The sequence below is a fragment of the Caenorhabditis remanei genome, chromosome III (assembly GCF_010183535.1).
Source record: "Caenorhabditis remanei strain PX506 chromosome III, whole genome shotgun sequence".
NCBI classification, from domain to species: Eukaryota; Metazoa; Nematoda; class Chromadorea; order Rhabditida; family Rhabditidae; genus Caenorhabditis; species Caenorhabditis remanei.
Window position 1 is genome coordinate 4,136,536 of NC_071330.1, and position 11,553 is coordinate 4,148,088.

General features: G+C 38.4%; 1 protein-coding gene across 1 annotated transcript; it reads right to left on the reverse strand.

The window, feature by feature from the left end:
* Positions 1-1,871: 1,871 nt before the first annotated feature.
* GCK72_009002 (uncharacterized protein) lies at positions 1,872-4,945 on the reverse strand (the record flags this gene model as incomplete). The annotated part of the gene is made up of 3 exons (XM_003099430.2): positions 1,872-2,006; positions 2,816-2,973; positions 4,639-4,945. 3 exons carry the CDS (start codon positions 4,943-4,945, stop codon positions 1,872-1,874), a joined length of 600 nt encoding a protein of 199 aa, XP_003099478.2.
* Between the last annotated feature and the right edge of the window lie 6,608 nt (positions 4,946-11,553).

Here is an 11,553-nt window from a genome sequence, read left to right on the forward strand (position 1 = left end):
GAGAGAAACCTCCTCCCTCATAAACAAACTCCCCTGATTTATTACTATTATAATTTTTCATCCATTCTCCTCACGACTAGTTGTAAGAATACTGACCCTGTGCGCGAGAAGTGTGTTTCGCCTTGTCCATCATTCCGAACTGTCTCTCCAGTAAGTAGATCAAAGAGTGCCGCCCAAGGGGACACCGACGGCTCCTCGTCAGAGGACTAGGAGGGAATATCTTCATCTGTTGCGAAGAAGTGTGCGGGAATATTATGAGGAAGGGAGAGGCGAATAGAGACAATATTATTAAATTATGGGTTATTAGAGGCAAGGATTGGAGGAAGTCATCTGTCTGCATTTCTTTCTTGTTTGCCGACGCTTGAATTTTTAATGAATTTTGTTTCATGTAAACAAAAAAAGAAGCTGGATGACTTAAGGATTCTGAACCCGTGTTAGAAATTCTTGAGCGCTGAAAGGGAATGTGAAAATCCAAACACTTTATTGAAGATTTGACATCGTATTCAGAATCCTCACGTATTCAGTTCTTCAGGGATATAAATTTATTTAAAAAAGCTTTTCTCACAAAACTTTTCAAAATATTCTATTTCAAAAAGACTTACCCGAGAGGAGTCCTCAATTTCCGGAAAGGGCTGAAGGCGGAGCTTATTTCTTGGGCTTTTTTTTTTAAAACATGAAAAATTGAGAAAGCGTCGAAGGCGCGCCAGACAGCATTAAAAGTTAAAATCGGCCGAATCACACTTTCCAATCTAGTCTGGCGCTCCCTTTTCGCGTTTATGGCCTCTCTGTGTCTGTCTGTGTGTCCGTGTGTCCGAATGTCCATTTTACCAAAACCATACTTGTCAAGACCCGGCTACAAAAAATGAACCAATTGTTTTCAATTTTTTTTTCAAATTTTTAGATTTTTCATCGAAAATGTGAACATTTTTGATGATTTTTCAGAATTTCTTCTAGTTCTGAATGATAGTCGAAAATTTGACTTTATCGTGAAAAAAAACTCAGAAATTTTCAAAAAAAAAAATCGAAAATTTTGAGTATTGAATATTGGCGCGTGTCTTGGTTTCCTCATGTCTGTCTGTCTATCCGGATGTCCAAGTTTGAAAAAGTAGTTCCTACTGTCTGTGTGTCCAGAAGTCCGGTTGTCCGTCCAAATTTCTTAATTTCATCATCTGAAATTCAACGACTACAGTAACCCAATGATATCAAAAACAAGACTCCCATTTTTCAAACTCCACGTGATCTACAGTAACCAAATCAAGTCCTATGACAACTACCGGAAACACATGGTCTTGGCCTACCGTAATCCTTGATTATATGAATGATATCAAGTCATCCCAGAAAGAGATATGAAACCAAAACCAAAACATTGTGTTCCCCACTTTTTCATGTTCATTGATTGACGTCATCAACCTCCGCCCGTCGTCGTCGTCGCCCAAAAAAACCGGTCATCGTCTCCGAAGACAGGGGCGAGGTGCCCCCCGCGACCAGCTACAGTAACCCTCTTATATACACATTGATGCCAATTCAAGTTGACAGTTTTTGCATGTTTCTGCTGGGGGGTGGCGTCTCGTCTAGTATAGATACAGTAAGCCCCGGTGTTACACGTCATCGATAAAAAATTTGATGAATTTTATTTGAGAAAACGGAAATATTAGAACAAAATTGGTGAAGAGGAAGAAATATACAAAAGAGAAGAAAAAGACAATATCAGTTCCAGAGGAACACAATTGACACCCGCTTTGGAATCGAGCTCTAGTGATAGATTTTTGTAGAGAGAGAGAGAGAGAGACGGTGAGAGAGAGGTATTTGAGAGAAATGAACAAAAGAATTAAGTGAAATTTCGAAGAAAGAGAGATGGAGAGAGATGGAGATTACTTGAAATTCTTGACATCTTCTCCACTGCACGATCCTGGAGAGTTGGAATCCCATGAGTTGCGAGCGAGGAACGCCTTCTCCTTTTCTCGCTTCTTCTCCTTCATTCGACGATTTTGGAACCAGATTTTGACCTGTAAATGAATGGGGGATTTAGGGGTGAAACACTTTAAGGGGGCGGAGTCTAATTTTGAAAACAGAGAACTTGGCACCGTGCCAGAAAGTTTTAACTCGAAAGTTTTTCGAAAAAACTTGATGTTTGATTTAGCTTTAGCAATTGCGCTCCACTGAAACTGGGAGAATTTACGTAGGGAACGAGAGACTCGATCTAAATTCAATGGAGCGCTGTTGCAGACACTATGAAGAGAGAGAAAGGGGCGGTACTTTTTCAAAATTCGGACAGTTTTTGGAGAACGTTTTGAGGAATGTTAAGATTTGAAAATTCTCAGTTTTCGAAGCAAAATCGTTGTTTGAAGCCTAAAATGTCGGAAATATGGGAGGTACAAAAATCCAATTTTCCAGCTATACTGTTTTAATGGGCGACTTTCAATCCCTGATGCTATTTTCCCGGTTCCAATTTTCGAAATGAGAAAAAAATTACAAATATTTTTGTAAAAAGACAAAAAAACAAGCTTGCTTCAAAAATAGAGAGGTACTGACAACTTTAAAATGGTTCTATCTAGGCTATGTTAGCCCATCACGTTCAATTCTTCACTTTTATCTGTTGAGCGTACTTTTCATTATGAAAAATTACAGCCCTTTTCACTTCGAACAATGTCTTCATAGTGTGTGCAACTGCGCTCTACCAGAAGGACTCCTCTTGAATCTGTTTTCTCTGCGTCTCCTCGTTTCTCATGCTATTTTTTCCAGTTTCAATGAAGCGCAGTTGCTACCCCTTCATATCACCTAACCCCTCCCCAAAAAAACCCAAAAACCCCTTTACCTGCGCTTCCTGCAACTTGAGATTCGACGCGATCTCCGTTCTTCTGGTTCGATTCACGTACTTGGCCGTGTGAAACTCTTTCTCCAATTCTGTTAGTTGATGTGTTGTGAAGTTGGTGCGATTCGTGCCGTTCTCGTCGACAACCTTCTTTTTGGGAACTGCAAAAGGAAAACATGTTGAAAATCAGGGTCAAATCGAAGGACTGGTAGAATTCTTGTTATAAATTATTGGTTTGCGCCGATTTTTTGAAAGTAAATAGTACAAATTAATCGCTTCATTTTTGTAGTTGGTGATAATTTGGTACCTAACAAGATATATGCCGTGAGAGCGGGAGCCCACCATGAGTTTTGAGCGCCGCTCCTTTTGTAAGCCGTATCTTTTTAGGGAAGACCCGTACAAAAAAGTGTAAACTACAAAAATAAAGTTCTAGACTTGTTCCATGTACTTATACCAAATTGAGGTTATTGTAATGATTTTTGACAGCTAATCGACATCTTGAAGTCTTATGACAATTTCCAATGAAAAATTGTCCAAACTGCTGGTAAGCGCTATATCTCTCCAGAGAAGCATCGTACAAAAAATTGTAAACTACAAAAATGAACCTCTAGGTTTGTTCTATGTATTTATAGCAGAATTTAAGTAATTGCAACTTCTATATCTCTCTTACAAAAAAGTGACCAAAAGATCTTTCTTTTTTCTTCACTTTAATTAAAAATTAAAATGCTCAGCTGTTATTTTTGACCCTCTAACACCTTATGTCATCTTGCTCAAAAGGAGTACACGACTTTTCAAAATGTTTCCCACAGACTTCACCCGAATTATTGAATATCAAAATAAACCATCTATATCTTCAGTCTCCACTACCAAAAAGATTGATGAGACATGCAAATTTTGGAAACAGAGACAGTTGTGTGAACCACCTCATGTTCCTTTTCATTCTCAATTTCGAAAAAAGGGAACATATGTTTCGGACATAATTGAGGAGTGGCCTCTCAATAATATTTCCTCCGTATCCTTTTCTCTTCTCCCGACTTCTTCAAATTGTGTTTCCGAAAGAGAGATCCGACAAGCGGGTGGTAGTTGAAAAGACATACACACCGGAGTGACATGCGCCTCCTTTTTTCTTTTTTTTTTGAAAAAAAGAGAGAAGAGTCAAGTATAACATGAGGCAAGAGTCACAATGATCGATCGATTAGTTTGGGCAAAAAAAAAGAGAATTTTGGCAGACCGCCAGGAACATCATAAGCCTGGAACTGGGGGCTCCGAAGGGTACCGAATTTCAAAATTTCATATTTTTCTGAGCAAGGTTAAGAGCTGTACAAAAGTAAAAAAGTTTGGTCTAATTATGCCTAATTAGTCTAATTTAGTCTAATTATCTAGCGGCCAAGCAGGGCAGCGGTCTAGGAGCGGTCGAGACGGTCGAGGCGGCGGCCAAACGGACTATACGGCCCGTGGCTAAATAATAGTAAAAATTTATGGACAAACATGATTTTCTCAAAATTTTCTAGGCATGGTATACCAAATCCCTACAGACTAGCTAACATTTATACCGAAACAAATAATTTTTAATCAAAAATTAAATTATTCGATAGCTGAATTCATGTGGATTCCGAATCTATAATTGAAATTTTTCTAGCATTAAAACAAGAAGATATGCAACGTTTTTTTAGTGTGGGAAACTTCATTTGTTAAGACACTAAAATGCGAAAACTCGTAACTCGGGTAATTATTGTCACTAAAAAAGTTCAAGAACAGATTTAAAATCCTCACAACCTTAGCTTTCTGACCATCTCAAAAGACACAAAAAATGCACAAAATCTTACCCGCTGGTCTCTGAACCCTCTTTGTGTGCATCCATTTATATGTGTTGTGTTGTGAAGCGGTGACACCGACTGGAAGATCGGCAGACGCCGCCGACGAATTCGACGATCGATTCGGTGAGACCCGCGACGCCGGAGGTGACATCGTTCCAGTTCCACCGAGGACGTAGTTCGACGGATGAGCAGCCCAAATGTCAGATGGATGATGGTTGATTGGAGAGTATGACGGTGCGGCGGATGCATAATACGGCGGTGTCGACCAGTCGGAATAGTAGTTCGGAGGTGCTCCGTAGCACTCGGCTGAGCTCATTCTGGAAAAATGGGGAGTTAGAAAAAGAGGAAAACAGGGATGAAGAAACAAAAAAAACGCGGGAAAAAAGCATCACGGTGCTGTTTAAAGTCTATTGAAAATGCGTGAGATAGGTCAATTTTGGTAAGGATGCATTATTATCGGTTCACGAACTCGTGCCTGGTGGTGTTAAAGGCGCAAAACGCGGTGTTTTTGAGATCTGAAGGTCTGAAAAGAATTACAAGTCAGGTTCTCAGCTGCGAGACCATTCTGAATTAATTTGATGCGCCTTTAACATTCCCCCGCAGGTATTCGTGAACCGATAATACTGAAAAATGGAAAAATGGGTATCCGGAATAAAGACAAGCATGATCAAAGATGAAAATTGAAAACTTCCGGTTTTAGGAATATAAAGATAACGGAAAAATTGAAAAATAAAAATCACAAAATTTATAGAATTTTCAAGTATTAGAGGCACATCAAACTTAGAGACCAGGGTAGAGAAGCAGTACTTTCAAAAAAAGACGATTACAAATTGGGTAGTTAAAAATTATCTAGCTAAGCCCTGATAAATAGTTTTTGAAGATCTCAAAATGTTCTGCAAGAATTTTAAATCATTTTGGTATAACTATTTTATGCATATCATTTTCAGCAAGATAGTTAGGCGTAGGCAAACTTTCAAAAGTGAGTTCCGCTTTTCCTAGAAATTTTCCAAAATTAGTGATGTCATGATTTTGAAATATGAAGTCAAGCATTCCGATGTGCTTTATCACTAAGAATTGTGAGAGAGTCAATTATCAATAATTCATTTCGTAAGACAATTCCGTAGTTGGAAGAGCTTTGCGGAAGTAAAGACGGAAGTTAAATTATGTTTCGATAGTATGAAACTGGCGGTAATAAGACAATGTTAGTTAACTGTATCCCCCACCCTCCAAGCATAACAAATCCAAGATCTTGACTTATCTGGTACCAGTGAACCTGAAAATGTCTCCACTTTCGACTTCCGTCTGTCAAATTCAGCTGCTTTTTGAGGTACGAGATAAGTAAAATGTTGCGATTTCCTACAATTTCCAGCTCTTTTGAAACTAATTGAGTCCCTCTTCCTGCCAGCGCCAAACCAATAAATCATGCGCAACACGTGGCAAAATGATAAATTACATCATGCCCCGACTCGACTCATTATTCATTTGGGCAGAACCGAACACAAAAAGTGACAGGTGTCCCCCGTTTTTCGGAACAAGGAAATTAATCATTTTCACCTAATCATCATCATCAAAGAGAGAGAGAGAGATAAATCTATAAGGGATATGTTGAAAATCAACGGTAAGGGGGGGAGAGAGGAGACATAAAAAGTAATAAATCATTTGGGATGCAACGATAAACGGGTGGGAGGAGGCGGGAGGGTCCGAAGAGAGTCGACGAAGGAGGAAACTATCGCCCATCCCGATGTGGGCGGAGTCTCGAGACGGCTAGTCGGCCAATGGGAAGAAGAAGACAGATGATGAGACTGAAGGCGGCGGAGTGAGGAGGCGGGGCTTCGTATCGTAGGTGAGAGTCAGAAGTTATTTGAGACTAGAATATTGCACAGCTGGCTTAGGTTTATTGGTTTTTATGGGAGTTGGGAGGTCTTAAAACGGTCTTAAAAATAGGTGGAGGTGTAGAGAAGAGGGGACCGGATATCCGGTTTCCGGTTTACAAGTAGGTTTTCATATTTTAGTAATTGGTTTTTATATAGGGCTTGTTATTCAAGTTTCATTAATTGATTGAAAATTTCAAATGTCCATGATGGACCTACCTACGAAGAAAACTTGTACCATTTAATGCAATTTAGTGCATTTTTTTGCATTTTTGTGCCATAAAAATGCATTAAATTGCGTTCGGGAACAGACAAGTTTTTTTTGTAGGTAGGTCCATTAAAAAACTCAGATTCTAAACTATCGCTATTTTTTGTCGAAATTACAGTAACCCGGACCACTTCCCGTTTTGGCACATGATTCCTAACTTTTTGGATTTAGGTTTTTTATAAAATAGAATTAGGTTTAAATAAGTATATTTCGAGTTTTAGTTAAAAGTTTTAACTCAAAACTTCGGAAACAACTTATAAACGAAAGTCTCCGGTTTCAATTAAATCTACCGTAATATTTTTATCTCGTGTTAAGACCCATGAGACCCGAAATTTTGAATTCAGCTTATACTTCGAGTTTTTCTCACAAAAACTACCGTATCTCAACCAAAAATTGTACTAAATTCCTAGAAATCTAGTTTTTTGAATTCAGTTAATTATCACGGTTCCACTGAGTATATCCATGTCGAAGTTCGAAAAAATGGTAAAACTTTCTCACAAAAGCTACCGTATCTAAACCCAATTTCAATCCGAGACCCGAGAAACAAAATTTTTGAATTCAGTTCATTGTTACGGTTCTAATAAGTGCAAACTTCACCGATTATATGTTATTTTGACGTATTTATAATTTTCTCTTCTGAAAACGTTATTTAGTGTCTAAAAACCATCGTAACTTCATCTATTTTGCCTCTAGAGAAATAAAAATAGTACCATCGTATTCCACTTTTTAAGACGGTTCAGAAAATATAAAGTTCGCTGAATTTCTGAATTTCCTTCAGAACGAAGGCTTCAAATTTATATATGAAGTGATGCACGGGGCATTCTATAAAACTTTAATTAATATGGCTGGCTAATTTAATAAAACCCAAACCAAAAAGTTCAAAATTTCCATCCTTTCCCCCTCTAGCCTACTTCATCATCTTTCCACCCATCTGTCAAATTTGATTCCTCGCCTCTCCCCCTCTCCATATCGTTTCCGCTTCTAAGCTACCGCCTTGACACCAATTATCATTATTATATTGTTTATGGAAAGGGGATACAACAGGTGTTGATCTACATATGAATTAATTGGGTAATTAAGTTTTCAAGAATGGGGCATTGGAGTGAAATGAAAACAAAACAAGCATTGAGAGGGAGTTGAGCCCAATTTTTTATTGAAAGAATAAGCTCTTAGCATTCTCAAGTTTTCGTCACTATCATCAGCTGACTATTAGCAATAGAAAAGAGGGGACACGGATTTGATTTACGATGATGATGATGAGGGGTGCTAGAGGTTAGTCAATCAGATGGTCGGAATGGAAAGGTGTAATAGTTTGAACACACTGAATGGATAACAGGAGGGTATTGGAAGAGCGGAGAGGCAGCAGAGAGTGGATAAACTTGATTTGAACTGTTGTGAGGGGGGACATTTTCAGGAGATTTATTGAATTTGGAGACCTCGGAGGCTGCGAAAAGTAGTTTTTGTGGTGGGAATTTGAAAAAAAGACGAAGATTTTCAGGAGGCAGGTCAAATCGGATTTTTCGGTGAAGACTAGAAGCTAGAAATTTTCTGGAAGAACTTTAACAAAACTTATTTGCCGAGCATTTTCATTACAACTGCGCTCCACCGTCGGCGAGAGACGCAGAGTTGTTTCTTGCGCGGCTTCAGATTTTTACAGTTTTTGACCTATTTCCGGTATTTATCCAAAATTTTTTGTAAATTATTTTGAAAAGCAGCAAAAATTGGTAAAAATTGTGAAAATCGGTGTCGGCGCAAAAAATTACTCTGCGTCTCACGCCGATACTCTCTCCTTTGCGGTGGAGCGCATTATTAAGACGGGATGGGCTGCTAATAACAAAACTAATGAAATGATATAAAAGCTAAATGCTGATCAATAATACACGCGTTTTGAAAAATTAGCATTTTGAAATCATACATTTTTCGGGTTCATCTTCAAAATTGAATCAAAATTTGTGAAAAAGTTTGAAAAACCGTCAATTTTCAGATTTTTCACCACGAAAACGTGCCTCTGATGACGCCGCAAATGTATTTTAGAAGTTTTACAACATTTTAAAGTAATAAAACCATATAAATATTGGAGTCAGAGACTTCTCTTTTGGCAAGTATCTCAACGATTACTGTAGTTCAGTAGTTACTGTAATCTAATCCGTAAGAAGATTACGGTAACTACTAAATTACTATAACTGCAGTCGTAGATTAACGATTTGCATGGTTCCCTGATTACTGTAACTTGATGCGCTTACTGTAGGATTACTGTAGGGACTAGGAAAGGGACTACGGTAATGCACAGAGTACTGTCACAAAGGAACGAACAGATTATGATTATTTTGGCTACTGTAGCTTTCTAGTTACTGTAGTTGGAGTAAACGTAGTCCTACCAGTCCTAACATCAAGATCTTCCTAGCGATAACAGTTTTATACACAACAGACTTCTTTTTTCCTATGAAACTATGAAAACAGACTCGAAATGAAAGGACACTCGACTCTTCTGAAAGTGTGTCAAAACACTTAACCGCCTGTTCCCACCCACCTGTCCTCCCCTCCCTCTACCAGCTTCTGACACCATCCAGGCGCCAAATCTGGGCGCACACCGGAAACCTCCCTCCTCTTCCGTTCCAATCCAACCGAATCATCATTAAACGGCTCAATTTATATATTCGACTAGGGGTACCGCGACAGTATGGCGCCAGTTTTAGTTTGTTCGAAAACTGGGAGAAGACGTCGAAAAATTGGAAGAGGAGAGGAGTCAAAATGTTTGGAAGGGGATGGAGAAGGAGTGGCAATGATCGATGTGTTTTTCTTCTTCTCGGTCCGAATATACAACATTCGGAGAGAGAAAGAGAAAGCACATCTTCTGCCATTTTAGATACTTTATTCACTAGAGAGGCAAAGTGAGAGCTTCTCTTTTCACAGTCAAATGATGATGATGATGAAGAAGAAAAGGGAACGATGATGATGTGGGACTGAATGTAATCCTGGATGGACGGGTGAATGAGACGGAACTGGGAAAATGGAAAACTAGAAGAGATGGTTTACATGGGAACGGAAAAGATGGAGAGGGGTCTGAAGTCAGAAATAAGGTTCCGAAATTTAGATAGCACCAGTTTGAACAGAGTTACATGGCTTTTAGGGTAAACTGATACCACTGACTTGCAGAATCTTCTAGAATCTTCGAGCAAAAATGAAAAAAATTAAATTTGTATATGGCTTGGAAGCCAAGTTTACAAATTTGGTCTAGAACAAGCTGGAACAGAGATACATGAATTTTACTCTAGAAATGAAATATGATAACACTGACTAGAGCAGAAACTTCGAATTCAAATCTCCAAAACTTGGGACGAAAATCCAAAACTGGGGCGAATTCTGTACGAATAGAAAGCTAAAGCCATGAGGATTCTCAAAGTGTTCTTTGATTCTGGCTAGTAGGGAATTCAAGCGAGATCTACGGTATGAAGAGCTAACGTGATAAGGATTTTGAACCAGTTTTTAAATTTGGTCTGGCACCAATTTGGCCAGAAATAAAGAAAAAAAAGAAGAAATGTTGAAAATGAATTCAGAATCCTCACGCCTTCAGGCTTTTAACCATTAAGGTTTTTATCGCTAATCGCGTTTATATGTGCAAAAATTAGGTATGATTGATCCGGTATACTGGAAATAACCGTAAATTTATGATCGGGAGTACTGTAAAAAACATACCATAAATATCGAGCAATACAGTATCCTATTCCTGGTTTCACGGGCTAATTAGGAGAATCAAGATAAGGCTAAATGACAAATCCTATATGAAAAGAATGTCTCAGAATCTCCAATTTTGGTTATAAAAGTGTGCCACGCAACCCAAAACTATACAAAAGACCAAAACTTTAAAAAAAATTACAAACCCGTCCAGCCAAAAAAATTCAAAATAAACCCGTTTAGGTAGTATCTTACCAACAAACGAGACCGTCTGCTCGTTTTTCTTTGATCCCGCCGACCCAATATTCACCTTTTTTGATCTACCAGTACCTAACAACAACAAAATTGACCTATCTAATCCTATAACGGTCTTTCATCTAGAGAATTTCTATTTTGGACTCTTTGTTTTCTTTCTTTCAATTTCCACCAAAAAATCTTATCTCGAGACAATTTCCGCCGACAAGGAAACCCCAGCACCAGGATGAATCCGAATGAGTGAATATGTGTGAACACAACAATAATTTCTTTTGAACGTGCCGCCCGTCTTCATGATCTCCCCTTCTACACCTCATCATTCATTGACAGTAGTCGGCGAGATAGACGAAAAAAAGAAAACAAAAATATAATAAGAGTAAAAGAGGGAAAACAAATTGGGATGACAGGTTGAGGAGGGGGATCAGGGACGGATTTATTTTATGGGAGTCGTGGAGAGGTGTGAAGAAAAGTGGATGGAAATGCGCTTTTTTAGTCCCATGTGGAAGGTTTTTCTTCTTAATTGTTTAGGCCCGGCCCGGTCCGGCAAGATTCGAAAAGGCCAGAAGGCCTCAAAAAATTTTTTTCAAAACTTTTTTTGACGTTTTTTTTCAAATTTTTATCGAAAATGCGAATACTTTTTATGATTTTTTAGAATCTCTTCCATATCTGAATCATAGTCGAAAACTTGACATTTTCGCGAAAAGAATCATAAAAATTTCAACAAAAAAACCGAAATATTTTGAATTTTGATTTTGGCGACAATTATCCGGGCCTTGACAAGTATGCTTTTCTTTGGTTTTTAGGTAGCTTTTGTGAAAATTTGTCTGTCGTGCCGTTGGCGCTTTTTCTGAAATT